Consider the following 27,999-nt stretch of genomic DNA (forward strand, 5'->3'; position numbering starts at 1 on the left):
TATGAATAGAACATGAATGTGTACATATGTGTACATACACATATATGGATAATTAAATCCTAACTTTTTTATAAACATAAAACTAAATGTAAAATCTTGTGATGAGGCCATGCAGTTTGATGTATACAAGTTTAGTATTTAAACTTAAAATGTATTTTAAAATGTTGTTGTTGCTCTTACTTCTGATTTTGTTCTTGGTAATTGATTACCTTTATATGATTCTAATAACAAGAAAAAACAACAACAATATCATCAGTCAACAACATCATCATCTCGAGTCAAGTTAATTTATATATATATATGGACGTCTAACTGGGAAAAGGAGTTAGTTCCTCTTCGTTGTTGCATCACACTGTACACCAGATGTTTTGCGGTTGACCCCTGACCTCTGACCTGTTGCCTTGGTTTCCACAGAAGTAGAGATAAGTCTCTGTAGGATGCTCCTTGTCTCGTGAGAATCTGCCCGGTACAATTAGAAACCCCACAACGCCCCAAAGTGTGTCTGTGGCAGTGTGAAGAATATTTTACGGACGAGGCTAAACGTGCACGACTTCATCTCACGTGCACGATGCACTCGTCACTCTTCACTGCCTCTCAGACCCATCTGAGCTACACACATGCACATCGACACACATGTTGTGTGCAGAGAAATAGTGTTTCCCAATGAATCTGTAGTTTATAGGCATGACACAGAGCTCACAACACATTCACAAACATATGTGTTGTCATATCAGAGGTGATGGTGGCTCACTGCACAGCATTTCATAAGAGAAAACAAACGGTGGCAATGAGGTCATCTTGTGGCTCTTTTTACATTTGGACATTCACATGAACTTTCATCCCCTAAATTCATTTTGATATGATTCTCAAATGTTTTTTATATGAACATCCTCCTCTGTTGCTCTCCTGAAGGTTTCTTCACTTTTTTCCCTGTGAAAGGGTTTTTTCTATTTCTTGGGAGTTTTTCCTGATCCGATGTGAGGTCAAAGGTCAGGGATGTCATATGTGTACAGATCGTAAAGCCCTCTGTGATATTGGGCTGTATAAAATAAACCGAATTAAGTTGAACTTTGGGGACAGTTAAATTCAGATGGAGGATACATGTTCTGATGATTATGATGAAGTTAAAGAGCCCAATTCTGATTTCTAAAACCGATTTCTGGATGTTTATCCTTAATGGTTATTAGCCATATATCTCCAAACTTTTCCAGGCATTGAACCACATATTTAATTTGTGTTTATTGGCCCATCCGATCAATGCAACATACATAATTAAGTTAAAGTCAAGTTGATTTTTGCATGTAAAATATTTGGGTAAAGGTATTGGAAATTAGTTAAAGTACAATTTTCCCTCTGAATTATTAGTTTTGTAGGGTAGCGGTGTATAACATCCTGCCGTTCTCCAGAAGTAGCGATGTAGTTTTCTGCAGGCAAACCTCAGATTAGTTGGAGTCAAACTACAGTTCAATCTGCAATCATGATTTGTGATGCAATTGTGGAGTGTCTTTTTACTTTTCAAATGACTTCTGATAGCCATCAACGGATTGATTTTTATTTATTCACACCTTTTCCAACATGGCCCTACACAAAAAAGTCCATCATTTAGAAGAGTCCTTCAAAGTAGCAATATTTACAATATGTCAGTTGAACATTGTAGAGTGAATTGATTTTTTTTTCTTCCATCCTATTTATTTAAGTAATCACTGTTTTTTGTGTTTTTTAAAATGGCTTTACACCTCTAAGTTCTTATCAAATTCAAGGCAGAGGTAACTGAGAGGCAGCCTGTAAAAACCAGGCAGTCTTCACTGCTCAGCAGGATGCATTCGGCAGTTCAACGTGTTCACCTCTAGAGGGCGCTGCAGACTTGAATGTTTGTTCATGTAACGGATGTGCATTTCTAACTCCGTTACATTAACACAGAAACCAGTGAAGGCCAGCGGGACTAGAAAACACAAATATAGCCTACACTACCGTTCAAAAGTTTGGGATCACCCAGACAATTTCGTGTTTTCCATGAAAACTCACACTTTTATTTATCAAACGAGTTGCAAAATGTATAGAAAATATAGTCAAGACATTGACAAGGTTAGAAATAATGATTTGTAGGCTATTTGAAGTATTAATTTTTTTCTTCAAACTTTGCTTTCGTCAAAGAATGCTCCTTTTGCAGCAATTACAGCATTGCAGACCTTTGGCATTCTAGCTGTTTATTTGTTGAGGTAATCTGTTGAAATGTCACCCCACGCTTCCTGAAGCACCTGCCACAAGTTGGATTGGCTTGATGGGCACTTCTTGCGGACCATACGGTCAAGCTGCTCCCACAACAGCTCAATGGGGTTGAGATCTGTGACTGTGCTGGTCACTCCATTACAGACAGCATACCAGCTGCCTGCTTCTTCCCTCAATAGTTCTTGCACAATGTGGAGGTGTGCTTTGGGTCTTTGTCCTGTTGGAGGAGGAAATTGGCTCCAATCAAGCGCTGCCCACAGGGTATGGCATGGCGTTGCAAAATGGAGTGATAGCCTTCCTTATTTAAAATCCCTTTTACCTGGTACAAATCTCCCACTTTACCAGCACCAAAGCAGCCCCAGACCATCACATGACCTCCACCATGCTTGACAGATGGTGTCAGGCACTCTTCCAGCATCTTTTCACCTGTTCTGCATCTCACAAATGTTCTTCTGTGTGATCCAAACACCTCAAACTTGGATTCATCTGTCCAGAACACCTTTTCCCAATCTTCCTCTGTCCAATGCCTGTGTTCTTTTGCCCATACCAATCTTTTCTTTTTATTGGCCAGTCTCAGATATGGCTTTTTCTTTGCCACTCTGCCTAGAAGGCCAGCATCCCGGAGTCGCCTCTTCACTGTCGACGTTGACACTGGCGTTTTGCGGGTACCATTTAAAGAAGCTGCCAGTTGAGGACCTGTGAGGCGTCTATTTCTCAAACTAGAGACTCTAATGTACTTGTCTTCTTGCCGAGTTGTGCCTCCCACTTCTCTTTCTGCTCTGGTTAGAGCCCGTTTGTGCTGTTCTCTGAAGGGAGTAGTCCACACTGCTGTAGGAAATTTTCAGTTTCTTTGCAATTTCTCGCATGGAATAGCCTTCATTTCTAAGAACAAGAATAGACTGGCGAGTTTCACATGAAAGTTCTTTTTTTCTGGCCATTTTGAGAGTCTTATCGAACCCACAAATGTGATGCTCCAGATAATCAACTAGCTCAAAGAAGGCCAGTTTCATAGCTTCTCTCATCAGCAAAACAGTTTTCAGCTGTGCTAACATAATTGCACAAGGGTTTTCAAGGGTTTTCTAATCATCCATTAGTCTTCTAAGGCGATTAGCAAACACAATGTACCATTAGAACACTGGAGTGATAGTTGATGGAAATGGGCCTCTATACACCTCTGGAGATATTTCATTAGAAACCAGACGTTTCCACCTAGAATAGTCATTTACCACATTAACAATGTATAGAGGGTATTTCTGATTGATTTAATGTTATCTTCATTGAAAAAAACAATGCTTTTCTTTGAAAAATAAGGACATTTCTAAGTGATCCCAAACTTTTGAACGGTAGTGTATACATATATACATTTTAATAAAGTATATAGAAGCTGATTAATCAAACGGAAAGCAAAGGAGTCCAACTGTATACAAATTACGCAACCACAAGGAAACGAACATACAATAAGACAAATAGAGTAATCAAGAAAAATGTACAATACAAATAATTAAAGACGAAATCAAAGTGAACAAAATGAGGACAACAACTGTGATAAGTTTAAACATGTCAAGATGAACACTGATTCCAGTTCACAAAGTAAACCATATAGTGACGATGCAGTAATAATGAGACACTATGTAGATGATTTACACTCAGCTTGATCGATTTGGTTAATAGCAGTCGCAATATAATCAAAGACCCCATTTGGTGTATGTATATACCCCTTATGTATTTTGACTTAACTAAAAAAAAAGAAGTGCGACCGGAAGTGTTTTGCCGCATATGTCAACAGACGTCTTATTTTGAAATGACAGCCGGAAGCGAAGGCGATCGTTACGTTACGTGACTTGACAGCGGTCGACCGGCCGAAGTCACCGGGACTCGGGAAAGACTTTACCGCCGCCGCCGCCGCTTCTCCTCCCGTCCCACTTCAAGCGGACCATCCAACAAAACCACACACAAGTTTCTCGTAGGATTCACCGGATTTTTGTTGTTGTTTAACGGCTGCGGGACACAGTTGTGACTTTCTTCTCTCTCCGCGGCGTTCAACACCGTTTCGTTCCCCCGCGGCTGGCGGTTAGCATCGGTTACTGCTGCTAAACATGGTGGCCTGTCGGCGAGGAGAAGGACCCGGTCCAGTTTGGGGATTTTAGAGGATTTTTAAAAAGCCGCTCGGACGGCTCTCTGTGAATGCCCGCCGCTGTGGACACATCCGTGCTCTCCTTTTTTTAATAATATTTTGTTCGAAAGGTTTATGGACGTGAGGCTGCTTTTCTGTTCGCGTTGAGACACGAGCAGCCGCAGCAGCAGCGAGCGGACCGGTCCGTGTTCTGTGGACCGTGGATAATTGTAGTTAGTTTACTTTAAACAAAAAAAGAATAACAAAAGTTTTTTTCCAGCCAGACTTAAGAGTTTTTGCACTCGATTAAAACAATATAAGAATTTTAAAAAAGTCGCATCACACACAACGTGCGCTCGCAACTTTGTAAAACAAGTCGCATAGCAACCCGGTTTAGTGTTCCGGACCGTTGTGTTTATATTGATGACTTGACACTAGAAATGAAGTGCAGCCTGTTGGAACGATATTATCTCCTGAGTTTATTTTGTAAACGTTTTTTTTTAACAGTACCCGCTCTGAGGTTTGATTCCTTGTTTATCTGTGGATTATTATGGATTCTTATTATTACTATTCTGGCCTAATCCAAACCGCATCAGGCCAGGCATTTTGGGAGTAGCTGCCGATACTGTGGATGCTCGTAGTGGTGCTGAAGATGATGATGACAGAGAAAAGCGATGGTTCCCCTTCGTTATGATTTTGAGTAGAGAGGAGCTAATTACATGGAGACTCGCCTGACATGCCAAGGAAGGAGTTGCCACTACCTGAGGGTTGGGAGGAAGCCAGGGACTTTGATGGCAAAGTCTACTACGTTGACCACATTAACCACTGCACCAGCTGGATCGACCCCAGAGACAGGTAGGAGCGTGTGTGTGTCTGTGTGTGTGTGTGTGTGCACAAGAGAGAGATACATGTTGTATCGCAGGGTAATATTGGAAAATATGGATGACCTTTGACCTTCTGCAGATGCTCTTCTTTAACGACACATGTCGCCCCTCTGCAAATACAGAAGACGCACATGCAGGCGACGGTTCAAAATGTTTCATTAGAAACCTGCAAAGCAATGATGAATAACATGTTTTAATAGTACGTGTCAAGATTAATTATTATCTTAACAGATTGCAAATGTATTATTGGTGGAATGTTTATGGAATTATTTTCAAGATATTTGTCGCATTTGAACTGTTGATTATTCACCTGCCAAAAACGGATGGACTTTTTTCCTGCTCAGGTAACTGTTGCACATGTGGTCAGTCCTTCATTGCAGTGACCAGCAGGTCCAGGTGTATTTAAATGCCCACGCTCGATCAATCAAACACCAAATGAATGTTCATAAGACATAATTCCTTCAAGGCTGTTATTGATCCATATTCTGCTTAATATCTTAACATATTACAGATAAGTAGTTCTCCATCTGAGTTATGTTTACCGATGAAACTAGAACTTTAATCATCAGACTATTGACTGTAGATTAACACCCAACATAATTTCCCTAAGTAGGCTGAAGAGTTTGTGTTTTCCCTATGCACAACTTTAAAAAACAACCCGCCCCCCAGACTGTGGGAGATGAAGCTGCTGAGTCAGACCACTTAAAAAAAATCTTTTTAAACCAGACACACGTGTGTAGCTCTTCTATCTCTAAGCTCTGACGACACATGGGGCCGTAAACCATGTCACCAAAAATATTGTGATGTATTCTATCTTTTTAAAAAAATGTTTATGTTGTCTCTCCCATGAGTTATTTAATTCATTTAATTGGCACTTCTTTGTGCGGCTGTAAAAAGCCCATCGGGGTCCGTGGAGTCGACCTCACGCCTTCATCTACAGGTGATTTCTCTCCTGGCATTCGTCTCAAGGAATTTCGTCGTTTCAGTCTCCGGATAGATAACACGTCGTCTTAAGGACACTTTTAATGCGGATCAGTGGACATGAGAACAAGTGAAGGCGGAGAAAATAATCAAACGTGAAATCCTCTGATTTAGATTGTTGTTTTCGGTCAATTCTAATGCAAAAACGCCAAAATATTTGATGGTTCCGACTTTTCAATTGAGAGAATGTGCTGCATTCTTATGGCCCAAAATATGTCTTGTAAAGTCACAGTGACCTTTAACCTTTGACCACCAAATTCTATTCAGTTCATCTTTGAGTGCAAGTGGACGTTTTAGCCAAATATGAAGTAATTCCCTCAGATATTGTGCCCGGTCACATGAAAAAGCTAATTAAAAATGTTAGTCAATAAAATACCTCATGAGTTTGGACTGTTGGTTGAAAGAAACAGGATATTTAAAGATGTAAATAGTCATTTAACATTCGCATGTCTTATGGTTGATTTATCTCCGGACGCTCCAGAGTGAGAGAAAGGTCTGTCAAGTGCAACGACACAATGACATTTTTTCCGTGGTGACGATGCACAAGAGCCTATTGTTGAATTGATTATTTGAAAAATGTGAAACTAAGACGCTGAGGTATCTAACGGTGCCGAGCCGTCGGCCGCTTCGTCGCTCAAACCTTTTCCGCCGAGCGACCCGTAAAACACGTCGCACGGACTCTCGTCGGAAGGAACGCTGGACAACTGACGACACTGTGCCGGACACGCAACACTAAAGTTCACACCAAAAGTGAAGCGATTTTTTCGCGCGACCGAATCCCATGAAAAGTCAACGTACAGACGCGTGTGGCTGCGATAGACGCGATATTTTCCCGGGCGGCGCGTTTGGGGCGACGCGATGTGGGCGACGCGTTTACAGCGGCGCCATTTTCGCCCCTAGTTGAAATATTTAAATTTTGAGGCGGTAATCTCGCAACTCGGGCCAATCAGCTCTCGAGTTGCTCCGCGCGTCATCGCTGTGGAATCAGAACAAGACGGACAATAATATAAACACAATAACATATGTTATATTTTATAATGTTATGAAATGAACACAATAACATATATTATAATGTTATAAACACAATAATATATATTATAATGTTATAAACACAATAATATATATTATAATGTTATGAACACAATAACATATATTATATATTATAATGTTATAAACACAATAACATATATTATATATTATAATGTTATAAACACAATAACATATATTATAATGTTATAAACACAATAACATATATTATAATGTTATAAACACAATATTATATATTATAATGTTATGAACACAATAACATATTATAATGTTATAAACACAATAACATATATTATAATGTTATAAACACAATAACATATATTATAATGTTATAAACACAATAACATATATTATATATTATAATGTTATGAACACAATAACATATTATAATGTTATAAACACAATAACATATATTATATATTATAATGTTCTAAACACAATATTATATATTATAATGTTATGGACACAATAACAGCGTTTAGATGTTCCGCTCTCGTAGCGCGGGAAGCGGAAGTCTTTCAGACGTAACAGTGACTTCATCGGTGAAAGTGACCGAGCTGAGTGAGCCTACGGGTGATGTCATGAACCCAAACACGAGGGCGTTAGTGTGTGGGACGTCCACAACAAGTATAAAGCAGAACTAGTGGTTAGTTATTCCGTGGTGGATGAAGGAAATGATAACGGTCTTTACGGAGACGAGACACGGAGATAAGCCCCGCCTCTCCCGGAGCGTCTCGACGCTTATGGCGTGAACACGGCGAACGGTCGAGCGAGTAAACTCACGCGTTTTGGGCGACGCGAAAAATCGGTTCGCTTTTGGTGGGAACGCACCTTTACAATTCGGGCTGCCGCTGCCCTAATTCATGCCTTTTTTCCCCTCAATAAACTGTTCAGGAAAAAAATGACCCGTCACAATTTCCCACGGGCCAGCGGGACATCTTCAAACGTCTCATTGTGACTAACCGACTAAAACTGAGACGCGGCCGAGGCTTCCTGCATCCAGATGGGACATTTGCATGAGGAACGGTGCCGTTTTGGGTATAATTTGGATGTGTGGCACCGGTAGCGAGAAGGGAATCTCGACCAGGACCTCGAGCGGGAAACTTCTCTCGCAGACGTTATGTCCATTTTTTCCCCAGAAAAAATCGGTTAGATGCTGCATTGTGTAAAATACCGTCATCAGTCCGTAAGAAGTGGTCGTTATAGTGATTACAATGAGAACACTCCCGTTAGACATCTGTTTCACGCCACTGTCATCAACATTTGTGTGTTTCTTAACAGGTTTTGAGCAAAGGTATTTTTAAATAAATAACCCACTCAAATAGTTACTTTTTAGTGATTTTATTTCATAGAAAAATGAATACATGATGGTGGCAATGGGGTAAAGATTCCTCTGAAATGTTTCAAATATTTCCAAAAGGAGACAGAAGCCATTGGACGGGGTTATGTTTCTTCTTCGTTGTGTTTTTTTCCCAGCATGCACCCCACTTCACTTGCATTCCTGCCATTTATAAATCAGCTCTGCGGAGGTGTGCGTTACCTGCTCCTCATCTCTCTCGAAGAAATCCATCGGTGTAAGAGGCTTAGGACGCAAAGCACGCGGCGCGACATGACACAGTCCCGGACAACAACACAGAGTACAGAAGAGGAGGGCAGATCTTCATCTTCACCAGTTCCTTTCAGACCCCGTGGACTTTACACCAAATCCCTTTAATGGCTTATGTCTGGAACTCTGGGAGCTTCGGGGTTGTTTTTCCTCTTCTCGGTGTGAGAGAACACACACATTCTTTACTTATTGCATCAAGTTCACTTTGTCGGCGCCATCTACCCGTTGATGGGAACGCACCAATCACAGCTGTGGTTCTCAAGCAACGTTCCCGGCCGATAACTAAGTACGTTTTTTGGTATGTGTCAGCAGAATATATCAACACGGCCCCCTAAAGGTGACCTGCCATGCTCTTCTTTGGATTAAATATGAAGTGGAAAAATGAATCGCCACCACTCTGATGTCCTAGGTTTTAGGTTCACTTAACTTTCTTTGAGGGTCGAGAGTCAGTAGAGGATGTTGGTCAAGGTTAAAGAAGGTTATTCCTTTTTTTAAGGTCATTTGGTACACATGGTCTACATGTTTTTTGTGTTTTCTTGAATGGAAGAAAACCCTTTTACAAGGTTCGTACGGTCATGGAAAACCTGGAAAAGTCATGGAAAAAACTTAAATCATAAAAGTTTTGGAAAAGTCATGGAAATGTTGTCATATTCACGCCGAGTTTGAAATAATTAATGTTTTTTTTAAAGAAAGATGCTCAAAAACGCACAACATTTTCTAAATTGTTTATGTTTATACCGAGATTTCAGTTTGGTCGTGGAAATTCAGTTTAAAGTCATGAAAAAGTCCTGGAAATATTGTTATATTCACATGTTCATTTACGGTGAGTTTGAAATAATTAACATGTTTTTTTTAAAGAAAGATGCTCAAAAACGCACAACATTTTCTAAATTGTTCATGTTTATACCGAGATTTTGTGGAAATTCCGTTTAAAGCGTCTTTGAGTATTATGGAAAGCGCTATAGAAATTTTATGTATAATTATTATTATTATTAAAGTCATGGAAATCCATTGGTTGAAATGTGTCAGAACCCTGCTTTTAGCATGACAAGATGAGGGTGTTTATGTTGAAATCAGTTTGTTCTTCGACATGCTGGAGCATCCTAGATCATGGTCTTCCTCACTAACCGTTGTTGCTCGATCATCTTGTTTTGGAACTCAGTTCTGCCGTCTGAGTGCTCCAGGTTGATGCATTTTATACTTTAAGATGTACACACCTTTTTATATAGTATCGACCTAAAATAATTGTTGTCATGTTTTTGCCGTAGTCCGCGCGGTTTGCTGCGCGATGTCTCCGAATATTGACGAACCGTGACGCGGATAATTGTGAGATCTAGAAAAATCTGCAAAAGTAGCTGGACCCGGGAAACCCGTCCTGGTTTTCAATTCCATTCAGTTTATTTTACATAGAAAATTATGAATTTGCCTCAGAGGGCTTTACAATCCGTACACATACGACATCCCCGACCTTTGACCTCACATCGGATCAGGAAAAACTCCTAAGAAATAGAAAAAACCCTTCAGGGGGAAAATAAAGTGAAGAAACCTTGAGGAGAGCAACAGAGGAGGATCCCTCTCCAGGATGGACAGAACAATAGACGTCATGTGACCAGAAGGAATCATTACAGTTACATAAACACTCAATGCATGTGACCGAATGTGTGGATAGTTTGTCGTCGGCGTGGACCGCGACCCAGACCGCTTCATGTGGGGCACCCAGCTTTTTTATTCTAAGTCTTTCCTCTAAACACGACTATAATCTTTCGCTGCCTCGTTTCTAGCGGAGCAGTTTCCGAATTAAAGAAGACTGACTGACTTTTTAGGACGACAACAAGGCGGTGTAAGAATCTCTCCTTTTTAGCGGAACTCTTCTTGTGGCTCTACACGTGGACACTTAGAGGCAGTGGCAAAAAAGAAGAAGAAGAAGAAGAGCATGAACCCCCAAACAAAGTCCTGGAGGGGAAGAAACCGGCCACACATTCCTGAAACCCAACGCGAAGGACCGAGCGGCGCCAACCAAAAGGCCCGATTCACCTGAAATCCTCTTCAGGGCACGCCAAGGTGCTCGGAGTCAAAGTGCAAGGCCCCGCAAACTGTTAACCAGGACCCGCACAGCCCGGTGCGGTCCGTGTTTAATGCATAACCGGCCGTATCGTCACTGAAGGTGTTTCCACCCAACGGACCGGTGAAGTCAGACGTGATGGTGCTGCTCATCGCAAAATCACTTTTTTTCTTTTTCTTGCAGGAGGCATTATTATCTATCCTTGTTTTCAAGATAGCTCATTCAATCCCTTTGTGTGCCGACACAATCGGTCAATTTAGAGATAAGTCAATGAATTGGACTCTCTTTTTTATTTTACTGCCAATTCTTCTTCCTGTTACCTTCACATTTACTAACATGTTTTTCCCTCGGGGTCAATTTGACCCCAGCAATTAAAACCTCCAGAAAATTATTAGAATTAATATTGTTTCCCAAGTTTAAGTGTGAGGTACTTTATGTTTGTTTGTTGACTACCTAAATAGCCCTTTAAATATATGATATTGATATTTCTTACATGTTTGACACAATGAAAAACAGCCTGGGGTCAAATTGACCCCAAAGAACACCGACGTTAAACATTGAATGGGGTCAAATTGACCCGAAAGGTAACAGGAGGGTTAAAAAAAATTACAAAATGATCTTTTTTTCCCTCTTTTTTTCCTTTGCCACAACCTGAGATATTAAAAGCACTGCTCGAAATAGTCCATAAAAAAAAGGCCCGAAGATGTTTAATGTTTATTGCTGAAATATTTGTACCCTTGATGGTATGTCTGACCAGTTATGGAGGAGAAATACACCAAAGAACGACACGGGGCCACTAAGTAAATGTTCTTCCCCTCACATCTGCAGTTTCACCACAGTGTTAACCTGCTGTCGGCTTTCCGGGTGATTATCGGCGTCTCGACGTCCTCATTACCAGGTCAGCGATACGTTCTGCCCGCTCGGCCCCGGATAGATTTACGTCTCCGCGACGCTCTCGACCGCAGAGACGTTGCATCGGTGCTTTCGGTGAAAATCCGCTTGAGGCAGAGGAGGCAGAGGACCGGTTTTGAAACGATCCTCGGATAAGAAAACGGAGACGTGGACAGAGTTCTCCAAAGCAAACGGAGATGGAAACATAAAAGAAGCCGGAGGACCGTCAGTCATGTGAAAACCTGAGGTTGAGGAATGAAGACAGACAGCGAGCCTTATTGTGACACCGACAGCTGTGTGTGTGTGTGTGTGTCTTTGTGTGTGTGTCTGTGTGTGTGTCTTTTAAACTCGTCCTGCCCGGGAGTCAGAGATGGTCTTTATTTGAATATCTACCTGCAGCCCTACGTGACTTCAAGATTTAACTGATGATTTCATGTGAAATAATCTATCACATCAATTTTTAAAATGTTTTTTGGTTTGCCAATTTGAATATCTTATACAAAATAACAAACTTTTCTGAAAGGATGCTTACAAAAACAAGAATATAACACATTCTTCTAATTTGGATGTGCCCACACGGGCCTCATAAAACTTTCTGCTGAGTCTCAACAGATTATATTCGGATGACAAGGGGAAAAAAAAAGCGAAGCATTGAAAGAAAGAGCGACCGTGAGGCATCGGCCGAGGTTGCGCTCTCTTCCGAGCGCAATAACATCCACCCGCCCTCGCAGTGACGCATTCGAAACGCATGCCGTCGGCTGAAAGGAATGTCCGGATAACGCGTCGTCACTTTTACGAGGAGGGGTAATGTGCGGAGAGAGTTACGACACATCTGTTGTAATTTGTCCTTTTTTAAAAATTTCATTTTTTTACGATTCGTCTACATTTTATTTGAACGCTTTTGTCTGCTAAGCATCGTGGATTACACCGCGAGGGTGAAGGAAATATCATGTATACATATATATATGTGTCTGTGTGTGTTGTTATTTTTTACGGTTGGACCTTGAAACCTATGAAACATAGTTGGAAGGCTTATAACTCGACTTGAGGAATTTATACGCTGCTCTGGATGAAGGTTTCTCTGACTCACCGTGGAGATATGCAGCCCGCCTCCCTGTGTGTTTGCACTTTGTCGCACGCTTTGTCAGTTTGCATTAGAGCGCTGGGGCCCGGCCGGGCTGTTTACCGTGGTATGCGAAACTTGTGTGTGTGTGTGTGGACTTGGCTTTGGGTGATATTGGCTTTTTTTTAAAGGCTGGCATTCCCACCTGTGTGAAAATCCTGCAGATTAATTTCGGACCTCTTTGATGCCAAAACATGCCAAGAACTCTGTTTTCCCAGATAAGCTCCTTTAAAAAAACAAAAAAAACATGCAGACATGTGACACTCTCCGCTGAAACCAATACTTTGCAATAATTGGGAGGTTTTAGCAGTTGCGTAACCCAGAGTTACCCACGCCGGACGCGAGCAGCAGGTCAAACATCCACTTTGCGTACGGATAATAATTGACCGTCGGTTACAGCGCCAGATGCTTTCGGGGGCCACGAACCTCCGAGGAGCGAGTTTAGATCATAATGGGTGTTTTAGTTTTTGCGTGTGTGAAGTGGATTTCTTCTCGTTGTCTTTACATACGGGAATAAAAAGTATAAAACTATTCACAGAGCGGAGACGGCGAAATAGGAGGCTGGGCCCACCAGCACCGCGCGCTGGCCCCTCAGTGGCGAAGGCCGGGCGGGTTCAGGCTAATCGGCCTACGACCCCCCCCCCCCCCCCCCCCCCCAACCTATCCGATTTTAGAGGATAGGAATTTAAATAATGGGATGAGGAGACCCAGCCAGACGGCATTTCTTCTTTCTTTCTGGGATCAGCGGTTCGGCCGAAGCCTTCCCCCGTCTCCCTGAGCTAAATTTAGAGCGGAGCTGAGGGGGTCTCTCTCTCTCTCTCTCTCTCTCTCTCTCTCTCTGGGCCCCTTTTCATTATTCATCAGCTGAAAAAGGACCCAGTTCAGTTTCTCTCTCTCTCTCTCTGTCTCTGCGTTTGCTTGTAACTGCAGTCACACACACGCACACACACACACACACACACACAGTGGCAGCGGAGCGAGAAACGACAAAGGGAAGAGCTCTTCACTCTGCTAGTTGTCGTCGGCGATCGTGAACTCAATGAGAGGTGCTTCTCATCGTGTGTGTGTGTGTGTGTGTGTGTATGTGTCACTTGTTTGTTACTGGTTGCCACTGAGGATCGGCACGCTTTCACTCTTTTATTTATTTTAGACCAGCGAGAGGGAAACGCCACTCTGTCTCAATTTGAGAACGTCCCTCATTACTACATTGTTTTTACTCATCTTAACTATTTACAGACGCTACAGCAGAGAAACTCTGCCAGCATCGCCTCTAAATCCTCTACGTTCAACATTTTCTTCTGAAGTCTCATCGTCAGTCGGCACAAAAGGATCCCATGATAACGCCGTGAAGTCGTATCGCGGCGTTCCCTCCATCGCCGCCGTCGCCTTCGAGGCCGAGCGGCATTCAGGCGGGACGTAGGAAAGAACCCCCCGATGACCTCACCCTCCTCGCAGAGGATCGTGCCGTTGGCGAGCCGTCGGCGTCCCGGCCGCCGCGAGGGCGAGGGTTGCCCCAGAAACCTCCAGGCGATGCGTCGGCGCTGCTTGTGGAATGCCACGGGCCGGTTTCCTCCCATTGTGACCGGCTAGTGAGACCCCCTCCCCCCCCTCCGCCCCCCTCGGAGGTGAATAGAGCACTCGGTGAAACTCCCCACCCCCCTCCACTCACACACACTCTCCCTGCCTCTCTCCCTTTCAGCCCCCCCCCCCCCACCCCCCGAAGCTGCTTTTCATTGAGCCCGGATGTTTCAGTTTGGTCTTGTTTTCTTTCTTTTTTTAGACTTATCCAAACTCTACATCATCTGTAGCTTCATGTTCACAGGGCGCTCCGTACTATATTTATCGGTTGATGGGTGTCGTTCAAGCGAGGGGCCGCAGCGCAGAGTTATTTTCCAAATTTAACGGATCAAAAAATGAAACGCCGTCACGTGTCCCCGAGAGCTCATTCCAAATTTGTGTTTGCCATAGTCCTTAAATATATGTCTGACATGATGGTGTCATCGTCAAAATTGTTGATTTTGTTTTCTATTGTTCATAAAACTACCCGCTTCATGGTGTATCATCTTAATGTGAGCGCTCCAGTTTAATTTGAAACTGGAAGTCGGATTCTCGCTGGGTTCGATGCATCTCTGAGTCGGGACGTCTGTCCACAATGTGCGCGCATTAATACATAATTTAGCGTCTGCGTCGCCCCACCGATCACTTTGGGGTTTCTTTAGTTTGAGGATTCAGCTGCAGCTCTGTGCGGTCATTCATCCTCATCGTTTAGTGCCATTTTGTGCAGATATAGCAGTGATTTGTAAAGAATAGGCATTGATTATTATTATTATTATTATTATTATTATTATACGATGGCAAGAAAGACAAAGTGAACTCAAATAGCGCTGCAACTAACGATTATTTTGATAATCGATTAATCAGTTGATTATTTTTTCGATTAATTGGATAAAAAAACAACAAAACTGTAATTTTCAACCCTTTATTCAAAACGGGGTTCGTACGGTCATGGAAAACCTGGAAAAGTCATGGAGTTTTTAAATGGCTATATCCCACAATTTTTGGAAAAGTAATGCACATTTTTAATATTCAAATGTTAATTTACACGGAATATATGCTGTATGCCTTTTAATTCTCATTGTTAGTTTAAATACTACATCTTCTCACTTGTTCATGTAATACACCGAGTTTTCCCAAAAATGTTTAATCATGAAATTTGGTTTAAAGTCCTGGAAAGTTCCCGGAGACCCACTGGTCAGCGTGTGTGTGAACCCGTCACAAACAGAAGAGTTTACTCAGCCGACGATCTGTGGGTTAAACGCGGCATACGCGTCGGCGAGGGGGCGTGGCTTATCTCCGCGGAAAAATATTTTCCGCCATAATCGGTTTTTAGCGATTTTATCGATTCGTTGTCGCAGCCCTAAACTCAAAGCCGCTCGACTCACGGCGACGAGGAGGAGAACAAACTAATTTGACGGGATTGCTAATCCCCTTCGTCGCGACCGCAGCGTTCAGAATCGTCACTAATTGGGCCGCTGTTTGAGAAGTGCCGTTGTGTCAACAGCAACCGTCTCGGTGTTGTGTGAGTTATTACAAGCCGGCTCAACGTGCTCATGATTATCACGTGACGCTTCACATCTCACACACGCCGTTTAACTTTTTCCCATTTGGCCCATTTTTAAAGCTTTTATTAGCTTCGCATTGAAAATGCGGAAAGTTATATTTTGATCGCCGTGTATTTGTATGCGTGCGTGTTATTCGCATAAGTCAAAAAGTATTAAACCGAATCGCATGAAATTTAGTGGGATGATTGGTGATTATCCAGGGACCATTTGATTAGATTTTGGGATTGATAGGGTCAAAGGTCAATGTCATGAAAAGGTCAAAATCTTCTTTTTACCATAGCGTGGTACATTTTAATCCAATTAGCATGCAACTAATGCCAAAATGTTCATAATTCAATGCCCAATCTTGTGATATGCGAAGGTATGCGCTCTACCGAGTGCCCGTTCTACTTTCTTTTTTATTTGGAGTGGAAACTTGGGATATTTGGTTTATTGTACAATTAGTTCCTATTGTGTGTCTCACGCACACACACCCATGTTAGACACGCGTAGAGGAGTGTTTAGAAGGGTTCATGAGTGTGTGTTGCGTGGAGGCGCAGGCACACACACATACTTGTACCAGTTCGGACACATTTTTTTCAAACCATCTGTAAGGTTAGGTAGGTACGGTGATATTTTGTTGTCCCCAAAGGGCAAGTTGTGCCGCCACCAGTTGAAAGCAGTCGTCGCTCTAATTGTAAATTCATGCGGATTACGTCATCGCGTGATCGACAGACGAACGGCGCCAAGAACCAACGGACTCTTAATAATAATAATAATAACTTTATTTATATAGCACCTTTTAAAAACAATGTTTACAAAGTGCTCCACAGAGAGTCAAAGCAAATCAAATGGAATAGCAAGAAACTATAATTACATTCATAAATATATATTAAAATTAAATATAAAAAATATTACAAAGAAATTAAAGCTACGGCGTCCTGCATCTTGGACTGGAGTCGTTCTTCAGCCTCGCGCACGGCGACTTGAATAAACATGTTTACAACAGAAATAAACATGTTTACAGCAGAAATAAACATGTTTACAGCGGAAATAAACATGTTTACAGCAGAAATAAACATGTTACAGCAGAAATAAACATGTTTACAACAGAAATAAACATGTTTACAACAGAAATAAACATGTTACAGCAGAAATAAACATGTTTACAACAGAAATAAACATGTTTACAGCAGAAATAAACATGTTTACAACAGAAATAAACATGTTTACAGCAGAAATAAACATGTTTACAACAGAAATAAACATGTTTACAGCAGAAATAAACATGTTTACAACAGAAATAAACATGTTTACAGCAGAAATAAACATGTTTACAGCAGAAATAAACATGTTTACAGCAGAAATAAACATGTTACAACAGAAATAAACATGTTTACAGCAGAAATAAACATGTTACAGCAGAAATAAACATGTTTACAGCAGAAATAAACATGTTCCAGCAGAAATAAACATGTTTACAACAGAAATAGAAATGTTTATAGCAGAAATAATTTAATTTACAACAGAAATAATGATGTTTCTCAGCTTTGGATCATTTTCCTCCTCATGACAACTGTCCGAGTTGAATTTTGGTATCCCTCACCCTTTATAGTTTTACAAAGGCTTTAAAAAAAAATTGCAGTCTACGCCTCAGTGGTGCCGAGTTCTGAGCAGACCAGACGTCCATCAGAACCATAATAAAGACTTGACTTAGTCTCTTGCGTCCAGGAAGATTAAAATCTGCGACCTGAACTCGCTGAACACGAGGGTGACGAAGATCCGTTGACCAGGGGCCCTTTCATCTGCAAATTACCCACAATCCCTTTCAACAGCACGTGTTAATCCTGTCTTCTCACGTTCTGCCTGGCTCTAATAAGGACTGAGCACCAGAACGCTGCGTCGACATTTCCTGATTTACGATGGAGATGTTACGCCAGTCTCTCCGCGGGACGTTGGTCGGTCGCAGTGGAGTTTTTTCTTCTTCCTTCTTTGTGTTTCTGAATCCGTGTTTTTTTTTCTCCCCCCCGCCTCTCGTTTCCTCCAGGCAGACGAAGCCTCTGACGTTCGCCGACTGCATCGGGGATGAGCTGCCGGTCGGCTGGGAGGAGGCGTACGACCCCGCCGTCGGACCCTACTATGTCGACCACAACACCAGTGAGTGTACTGTTATCTTACGCTTACTCCTTCTCCACCCCCCCACACACACTCTGAAGCAATGCCCTGTTATCTATCGGTGTGTGCTGTAACTGCGAGTAAGAACTTAGGAGGAGTACGAACTGGTCGAAATTGTGTCTCAAGTGATGAAGATGCATGAATCGGAAAACTTTTTGTGATATTGTGAAGAAATTATTTTTGCAATAGTCCTGTTAAAGAAAATGCAATTAAACTATTTCAAATGTGGTCTTCGACATTGAAATGCCAACTTTCCTCGTTTAAAGTCAACCAGAATCAAAATGCCTGTAATGTGAGGAGGTCTCAGAGCTCATCTCTGAACGAGTCACCTGCTTTTTTTCTTCTTCTTCTTCTCTGGTTTATTTGATCAGGGACCGTACACATTAATAAAAACATTTCTGTCAATGTGCCAGAGTTAGAGCCAAGAGGCTGTTTTTCATCTGTAGTCCCGAGAGGGGGATGTCGAAGTCAAACCTAAATACACAAGATTACACATACAATGTGTGTACAATATTTACGCTTTTCAACGGGTGCACAAACAATTAATAGTGAGAATAGTGAGTTTCCTCTTAGACGTCGTCAAGTACTAACAAGACAAGAAGACTCACAAATTCAAAACGGACAGCGCAAATTAGAAAAGGGAGAACTATGATAAAATGGACAGAATAAAAACATCCATGTCAGAGACACAGCATGCAGAGTTGATGCTTTTAGAAATATTCGACAACTGGGATTTGGTCGTCGGCGTCTTTCTTTTTGTGTTGCTCTTAAATCCTCCCTTCCTCTTCCCCCTCCCCATCCTCCTCCTCCTCCCCCCCCCCCCCTCCCCCCAGAGAGCACCCAGCTGGAGGACCCGCGGGCCCAGTGGCAGCGGGAGCAGGAGTTAATGCTGCGGGACTACCTGGCCGTGGCCCGGGACGCGCTCAGCGCCCAGAAGGAGATCTACCAGGTGAAGGAGCAGCGGCTCCGCCTGGCGCAGCAGGAGTACCTGCAGCTCAACGACGCGTGGCGGGACAAGACGACGTCGCAGACCAGCCGTGAGTAGCGGGAGCAGAGACCCCCGGGACACACGCCGCCCTGCTTTGTCAAAACATAACACTTTAAAAGTGTTATTATCTGTGTTATTAATACAAGAGCAATGTGAGTAGAGTCCTCCTCTGGGTCAAGCATCACGTCAAATAATAAAAGAATAGTTGTGATCACTCAATTAGTGACTGTTGATGACAATATAAATGGTTTCAGGAAAAAAATGGTATAATAAATATAAGGAATATTTAAGAAAATAATCGGAAAATACAAACATAAGTATAAAAAAATAAGAATAGTTTCTTGAAAAATAATTAAGAAGATAACATGGAAGTTTTGGGACAGGGGTGTCTATATGTACAGATTGTAAAGCAATGAGCTATACAAATAAACTGAATTGAAAAAGTGAAAAAAATAACTAATAATTAAAATATATATATATATATATATTTTTAAAAATTATGTATAAAATGAATAATTCAATTAAATGAATAATAAAACAACTTTAAATATATCACAACAAAGTACTTTCAATACAATGAAATACATTTAGTTAAAGCAGAAAAGAAAGAAGGTCTCGCTCAAAGGTTTCATTCCGTCATCGCTACCTGGTGAAATACAAAAAAACAGCTGTAACAATAGCCAGATGAGAGAAGCACACAATGGAGGGTTCTTGAATGCCTCTCCGTTCTCTCCTCATCTTTCCTTTTTCCTGCAGTGAACTCCAGATCATCGTCTTCCAGCAAGTACGACCCCGACATCCTAAAAGCCGAAATATCCACAGCCAAAAGTCGGGTAGGAGCCTCTCTTTCCCGTTTCCCCCGAGTCCGTCTAATACACAACATCTTCCAACATTTTCATTGAACTAAAGCTTTGAATAATCCTTTTCTCTGTGTCTCAGGTAAACAAGCTGAAGCGGGACCTGGCCTGCATGAAGCAAGAGCTGCAGTACAAAGAACAAGGCTTCGAGACCCTCAAAGGGTAAGTGTCCTGAGAACATTGAGAACTCTCGCTGAAGGACATTTCGACGGGTTTATTGCTCGACAGCCGACTCTGGGATTTGATCCACACGCTTTGTGCTGCCATTTAATTTGACGAGCAAAGCAAGACTAGCGATGCTTCGTGTGACCTTCCCTCCGTCTTCACAGATTTATCTTCTCTCTTGCAAAACACAGTTTAGTATCACGTGTCATAATTGTGTATATACAGTATATATATATTAATACATCAACATGTAGACTACCGTTCAAAAGTTTGGGGTCACCCAGACAGTTTTTTATTTCCATGAAAACTCACACTTTTATTTATCAAGTGAATTGCAAAATGAGTAGAAAATATAGTCAAGACATTGACAAGGTTAGAAATAACGATTCAAAAAAAGAATTTTGTTCTTCAAGCTCAAAGGAAGGACAGTTTCATAGCTTCTCTCACCAGCATAACTGTTTTCAGCTGTGCTAATTGCACCAGGGTTTTCTACCCCTCCGTTAGTCTTCGAAGGCGATAACACAATGTACCACTAGAACAATGGAGATGGGCCTCTATACACCTGTGTAGTGATTTCATTAAAAACCAGACATTTCCATCTAGAATAGTCATTTACCACATTAACAATGTATTTCTGATTCATTTAATGTTATCTTCATTAAAAACCAACAGTGATTTACTTTGAAAAATAAGAGCATTTCTAAGTGACTCCAAACCTTTGAACGGTAGTGTATGTCACACCTTTCTGTTTCTGTTCGTGGTTTCTGACCGTTCCAAAAAGGTTTCCACTCTAGCGTGGGTCGTTGTGAAATCTTCGCCGTTGCGTTTAAGTGCGGACGGGGAAAATCCGGTTTTGTAAAACCCCGATGCGAGTCGGTTCTGCGCCTGAAGTCCCCCTTCAAGCACGGACTGTGTAAACGAAGCCCGCCACTGGTTTGTGGACCGCCGCTTTGAAGCCTCGAGTTTGGCTTCTCGTCCGTCGCCCTCATAATTCACTAAATGGAGATTGAAGAAGACTTGAAACGAGTGATGAAGACCATCAACTCTTGTCCAAAACGTTTCAATAAATCAAGTGAGAAGTCGAGTCATTTTCTCAAAAACATATTTTTACCGCCAGGGGAGTCGCCCGCTGGCAACGAGAACAATGCAACGTTTAGGGAGCTCATTGGCTCAAACTCTAAAACTCTAAGAATGTAAAAAATGTGCTTTTGGACTGACCGCGCACAAATAACACACCAGCTGTGAGAATAGAAACGGATATCTGTCACGTTCAAAGTGCGACAGAAACCGAACGCTTCCCCGAGTCGGTCTGAGCCGCATTCAGATGTCGGCGAGTCGCAGCTGGTTCACGGACGCGTTCCTTCTTCGTCGTCCGACACCAGAGTCGCATCGGATGGGCATCGCCACGCGGCAGAAGTTATGTTCACAGTTACTACGAGCTGTTATCAAAAGCAATGTTGTTGGTTGCCCGGCAACAGAAACAAACACGGTCCATGTGACTGCGCAAAGCGATCCGGACGAGGTAGAGGGGGGATTCAGTCGAGGTTTCATCGGCTCGGGACTCGAAACACATGTTGGCCCCGGGGCCGCCGTTTTTGTTCTCCGCCGACAGAAGAAAGGATAACGATGAAGACGTATCGACGTTTTATTGTTTAACGACAAAAAAACACACAAAGGCCTCTGTGGAACGTCTGCAACAGTTTTTTTTATTTAATTTTTTACGTCCGCTCCCTCTCACGTGTTCTTTCTTAGCCGTATCTCAGCCGAGCTCTTATCCTTCGTTCGCCCGGTCCTTATCTATGACATGATCCCTCAGGCATCGCAGGCATATCTTTGCACCGTGGGAATGAAGCAGCCGAGACTTCCCCCAAAGGCTCCCCCGCTTTTCGCTTTTTTTTTTGTCCCCGTGAAAACGCTAAAAAGATGAAACGCCGTCGAGTGGAACGGATGTAAGTTATTTGCTTATCGCCTCGGTTGTTGCCTCAGCATTATCACACATTCCATCCGATCATTTAATACTTACGCCTCCTCTAAAAGCACCCGTGGAACAACAGCTGAAGAATGTGGAATTTAAAAGGGGACACACCCCTTTCTATCTGACCTACTTCCACCCCTTAGAATACAAAGTGGGATCGTCAGGAATGGCAAGGTGTACCCGTGAAGCCATCGGTTGGGAATGTTGATTTGTAAGCGATTGATTCTCCCATTTGTTCTTCACGTCTTGACTTTCTTTTCGCCACATCGAAACGCGCGGAGGCGAGCTGCCGGTCGACGCCGGATCGAAAGAGGAATGTCCGGTCCGTTTGTCTCGTCGGGGAGGATTAAAAGAGTCGCCGAGGCCGAGCGGTCGGACGGCATTCCTCCGCGACTCTCCTGTTACAGTCATCAGACGGCGTTCAGGCAACCAATCGCTGTTTGCGGAATTACGAATAGGCTTAGACGGGAATGCGGCCCGACTCTCTGCTCCCATTAAGATTCCACAAAGCGCCGGCGCACGAGAGCCACGGGGCGTTTTTGCGGTTCGCGGCACATCGAAGTGACAATAACACGGACGCATACTTTCATGTGGTTTCCCTCGGCGTCTGTTTCCCTTTGGTTTGAGTTACGCGCCTCCCTCGCTTTGCCCGAAGGAGAAGAGCGTTTCGTTCCTCACGACCTGGTCGTGCGGAACATCGGAGGGTTCATTCTTTTCACGTTTTCCTTTTAATCTTTGCCTTTTTGTCAGGGGGGTGGTTTGTCATCTATTGGGGGATTTTATTTTAGTTCCATAGCAATTCGACAACAACTGGGTCGACGACTCGATGACACAAGTCAAGAAAGGATGGGAACCACAAAGTGTGACTTGTGTTGGTCCCCTTGCCGCGTCAGAGTGCAGAAGCTAGAGAGGACTGGGTCAATCAGGGGGTTGGTGGTTCGATCCCCGCCCTAGTCGATGTGTCTTTGAGCAAGACGCCTAACCCCGAGTCGCTCCCTGGAGCTGCGTCCAGGTGTATGAATGGAACATGAATGAAAGTCGATTTGGATGAAGGCGTCGGCTAACTGAAATGTAAAGTACGAGATGAAGATGCTCAAAGTTCAGCCTCACCGGGGCTTTCTCGGCTCGTGTTAACCCCAGAGATGATTCCAGGGATCGAACCGGAAAGCCGGAAAAAAAGTAAACCGAAAACAAACGGACATTGACTGAACTCCTTCCCGGGCTGGAGGGCGTATTCCTGCAGCACTCTTTACACCCCCCCCCCCCCCCCCCCATGTACGAAGCCAGCGCCATTAAAAAAAATAGTTCCCCCCCCCAGAACTTGACTGGCCTGCCCAGAGGCCTTGACCTCAACCCCAACCAGCACCGTTGGGATGAGCCGGACCGTCGGCGGTGAGCCTGACACCCGACAGCAGCGCCGGGCCTTTTACAAAACCGCAGGAAAGATCTACCTGAGCGTCTTCTCAGGGCGGACTCGAAGGTTGTAGCAGAAAGCCAGAGTCTAAAACCAGGCTAGGGGGGGAGGGGGTGGGGGGGTTCCTCTTTTTGATCTTGACCCACGCCAGAGATTAAAAGTCGGCATATCTCGCCCAGCACCCCCGCAGGGAGGGATTCTGTGTTTGCGATAAGGGCACTTAAGAAAAAGCAGATGTGTGTGTTTTAGTATACTGTATATATCTTTAATTAAAAGCAGATGTTCACCAACACAAGGTGCCCCCTTGACCACGAGGCCATGACTCTACCCTGCAACAGGCAAGGAAACGTTATATTGTGCAACGTTTCAGCTCAGTCAGTATCTCATAACTGTCTCTCTCTCTCTTTCTTTCTCTCTTTCACTCTCTCTCTGTCATTGGAAAGAGATTGTTGTGATTGTAAATATAAAAAGGTTCATAACACTGTTTTCTCTTGGCGTCAGTCCGTGTTTGAGAAGGACTTGGGGAGGATTACTTGTTCTTTCGGCCTGTTACAGACAAGTGCCTCTCTCCCTCCCTCACTTCCTCATTCTCTCTGTACCTTGTTTTCTTTCTCTCTCTCTCTCTCTCTCTCTCTCTGTCCAAACCTCCCTCCCCCTCTTCCCTCGCTGAAGAATGTGAAAGGACCTGTTATTCAGATGCATGCATGACTTGCTGATGACAGGGCTTACATAGCTGCTGCCGCTGCTGCTGCCTCCGATGGCCGCTTCCTGCAGCGACTCTTCTCTCTGTTCCCCCCTGTGGACCCCCCCCCCAAAGAAAGAACGGCTCTCACGCGGGTTCACCAGAACGTTCCGAGTCGAGCGAGCATTTAATCCCGCCACTCAAACTGGTTCAAGAGCCCCCCCCCCACACACACACACACACACCGAGCTGGGAGCGCATTCCAACCGTGAAATGATCTCTGCTAATGTTTTTAGCGAGTTCAGTTTCGAGGTTTTTTCTTCTTCCCGAAGCTGTTGCTGAGTCACCGCTCCGGGCTCCGTGGACCCCTGTGCTGTTCAAACTGCTGAACAGTTGTTCTCACGAGCCTCTGCCCACTCGTCACGCTTTACTGAAGACCTCTCCATCGTAGGGGGGGGGGGCACGTGTTGTTTCTGGATCTTCTAGTGGCAGCTCGTCCATTAAACTACGCTGTAGGCACGTTTATTCATTCCAACCAGTCCAAGTCACATTTTTTATTCTTTCTTGTGCAACATTTCAAAATAGATATCAGTGAGCCTTACAGTTCTTAAAAGCCCGTGGATGTTGTTGTTGAGCCGTTTCACCTTTGAGCTAAACTGTGGGGGTGTGAGGACATCGGATTGAGCTCCAGGAACTGTCGGCCGTCATCGTTGGACCTCGTGGTTTGGAAGCTCGTCCAATCAAAATGGATCCGTGTGCATTTTACTTAAATGAGTGAACTATGAGTTCCTAATTCTTTCCTTGATGTGAACCGTTCATCCATTTCCTGCTGCTCATCCGCGTTAATTAAATGAACGACATCCTTGGCAACTCTCGTTACATACGTCCAGGAAGCACTGGCAAGTGTGTAAATGATGCCGATTTCTAGACCACGTTGTTCATCTGGGTTTCCCCGTCGTGAATTCAGCCGACAGGTGTTGCGTTGCATTCCCTGTTGTATTCAAAAGGTCTGATAACGGCGTTTGACATAATCTCGTGACGCCAAAGAAACGCCCTCGAGAAGAAAAACTCGAATTCGGAGAAAAAGGCTTTCTTGTCGATGAAAGGCAAAATAACTTGAGTGTGTAAAAAAAGAGTCGACGTGCTGCGTGTGCGCTCAGCTGACCCAGTTAGCTCCTCGTGTAAACGTTAGAGAAAAAAAGCAGCTAATTAAGAGTTAATTTCCGGATTATCCGTCCCGAGTGAGCGGCGACGACCTGGGGACGAGGCGACGATCCCCTTCTGCTACTTTGTTCTGAATCGTCATCCAAACTGACCACATCTCCCCCCCCTCCCCTCCCCCCACAGGATCGACCAGAAGGTGTCCAACAGCCCGTATGGCTACAAGCTGCAGGAGGCGCAGACCATCCTCAGCGAGGTCCGCTCCATCCGAGACGCCATCAGCACTGGGGAGAAGGAGAAAGAGGAACTCATGCAGGTAAAATGACATTTGTAATGCCCACGACAACAACAACAACAACAACAACAAGAAATAGATGAGGAGCCGGGAAAAAAAAAATCCTGTCAAGAATTTCCATAAGAGGACGACGTCATCGTTGGCACTGTAGCAACTGGAAGTGGCCCAATACGGCGTTCAGGTTGATGACGCGTAGTACCAGGTTGCAAAAGTCCAACCCAACTCGATACCTATTTGTGTAACGGCACTCATCCGGAGACGACCGGAGCTCAAATGTGTGAAAGCGCATCCCGATGCCGACATGTGACACCGGGAGCCACGCGGATCGTGCCGGAAAGCCACAGCGAGGCTCCGCATCGACGTCGTGCATCTTTTTTTTCACACGCAAATCAAATTCAATTCAATTTGTTTGTATAGCCCATTTTCACAAATTATAAATTTGTCCCAAAACCCCAAATGAGCGCGTATCGCCGCCCGGCTGCTCGACAGTCAGGCTGGGAGGGGTTACGTCTCTTCAACTCATCATCCCAGGTAGAGAGCCGTCCCTAAATCCCCTCGTCCGATAGATTGAGGCGTGGCCAGGCGTGCGTTCCACGGTGGACTCGTATGTGCCGTATGGCGCCCGCCGTGGGAGTGAGTCGTGACCAAGAGCGAGAAGAGGAGGCGAGGAGACGACTCGGCTTCGGACGGCTCCCGGGAGAGTCTTTTCACGCTCGTTAAAAAAAAAAACCCTTCACGTTCTATTGCTGTGAGGAAAAAGGTCCGGATGTACTAAAATAAAGAAAGAGGATTTAGTGAGCAGCTAAAGAGCGGCCGAGGCCGCGGGGAGGCAGGTGGTGTTTTAGTGTCGCGCCGCAGCCAGTCACTCCGGGGGAGGGGCGTTTCTTTTCTTATTTTGCGAGAATCAGCGACATTTTTATTAACTCTGAGGTTTACGTCGTAGTCTAACCTCCCGAGTGCCTGACGGCGGCGAGTAAAGTGCTGCGTTCGCAGGCTGTCGGACTTAATTTCTGTCGCCGCTGATATCTCAGGCGACGGATCCATTTCAGAAGCCTCCAGTTTGAGTTTGTAGAACGATGTCAGGATTTGAGGCCGCAGCTTTTCGATTGTGACATTTCAGTCGTCTTTTTCCCGGTTAATTATTATTCTAAACGTCCCATCCTAGAGCCCGAGACGACGTATTCAAATGTGCCGTTTTGTCCGACCGGCAGTCCCAATACCCCAACATTCTTCCCAGACAATATCCACTGAAATAAAAACAGAGAAAAGCAGCAAATCTTTTGTTTTCAACACTGCTCACAGTTCCAGGGGCACCTCAAGTTGAAGTTCCAGTATGCTCCGTTTGCACGGATGTCTCTCCTCCCCCCTGAACTCCCGTCATCCACATAAAAGAGTGTTTCCACCCTGTGTGTGTGTGTGTGTGTGTGTGTGTGTGTGGCAGCATTGACTCCCCATTCCTGCCCTCCGTGTGTAATAAAGCTTGTGATGGGACTTTGATTTGAAAATGCGCCATACCTCACACTCGTCATCACGATGCCTCCAGGTTTTATTATAGATTATTTTTTATCTTTTATCTTTCCTTAACAGTGCAGATGCTCATTTGAGCATTTTACACTCCAGTTCTTAATCAAAGAACGGACCCGTGTTGACAATCTTCCAACATACCTGAATATACACGAACATAAAGATTACAAATATATATATATATACATATATATATATATATGGGGCGGCTCAGGCTGCAGATTGGTTTGGCTCATGTTGGTTTGGAGGTAGAGGGAGGGGAGTGCGTTCAATAATACATAATCGGCTCTGTGGACTCTACTCTGCCTCCCATCTCTCCCTCTCCCTCCCCCCTTACCATCTGCAGCTGACGTGTGTGTGTGTGAGTGAGTGCAAATGTGTGTGTGTGTGTGTGCATATGTGTGTTTGTCTATGTCTTTGACAGTGACTTTATGCAACCAAGCATTAAGAAGTGCACTCATGTGTAAAGAAATGACGAAAAAACACTCTCACACACACCGATGAAATAGAGCAGTTACTTGCAGACCTCCCTGACGGCTGCAGTTTGGAGCTAAAACAAATAATTGATTAGTCCCGGTTCTCCTGGACTTTCGGACCATTTTCCGCTCCATGCCCGACCCGAGTTCCCCCCCAGTGCCATTCTCCGGATGCCGGCAGCGAAACAACCAAAGAGGCCGATTGATGTCGCCCGGCGACTTCAGCCGGAAGCGCCGGCGCTCCGACTCT

General features: G+C 43.9%; 1 protein-coding gene across 2 annotated transcripts in view; it reads left to right on the top strand.

Moving 5' to 3' along the window:
• The first annotated feature begins 4,093 nt into the window (after window positions 1-4,093).
• Window positions 4,094-27,999, top strand: part of wwc1 (WW and C2 domain containing 1) — a 49,456-nt gene continuing 25,550 nt past the window's right edge. The window contains exons 1-6 of one of the 2 annotated variants that reach the window (XM_056408783.1): window positions 4,094-5,197; window positions 18,085-18,194; window positions 19,046-19,249; window positions 19,957-20,033; window positions 20,140-20,219; window positions 25,641-25,770. In XM_056408783.1, the coding sequence (XP_056264758.1) occupies window positions 5,079-5,197; window positions 18,085-18,194; window positions 19,046-19,249; window positions 19,957-20,033; window positions 20,140-20,219; window positions 25,641-25,770 (720 nt within the window). In that variant the 5' untranslated portion in view covers window positions 4,094-5,078. Of the gene's footprint in view, window positions 5,198-17,937; window positions 18,195-19,045; window positions 19,250-19,956; window positions 20,034-20,139; window positions 20,220-25,640; window positions 25,771-27,999 lie in introns of those variants that run through there. The other variant, XM_056408775.1, reaches the window with a different exon arrangement.

The sequence above is a fragment of the Pseudoliparis swirei genome, chromosome 3 (genome assembly GCF_029220125.1).
Source record: "Pseudoliparis swirei isolate HS2019 ecotype Mariana Trench chromosome 3, NWPU_hadal_v1, whole genome shotgun sequence".
NCBI lineage: Eukaryota > Metazoa > Chordata > Actinopteri > Perciformes > Liparidae > Pseudoliparis > Pseudoliparis swirei.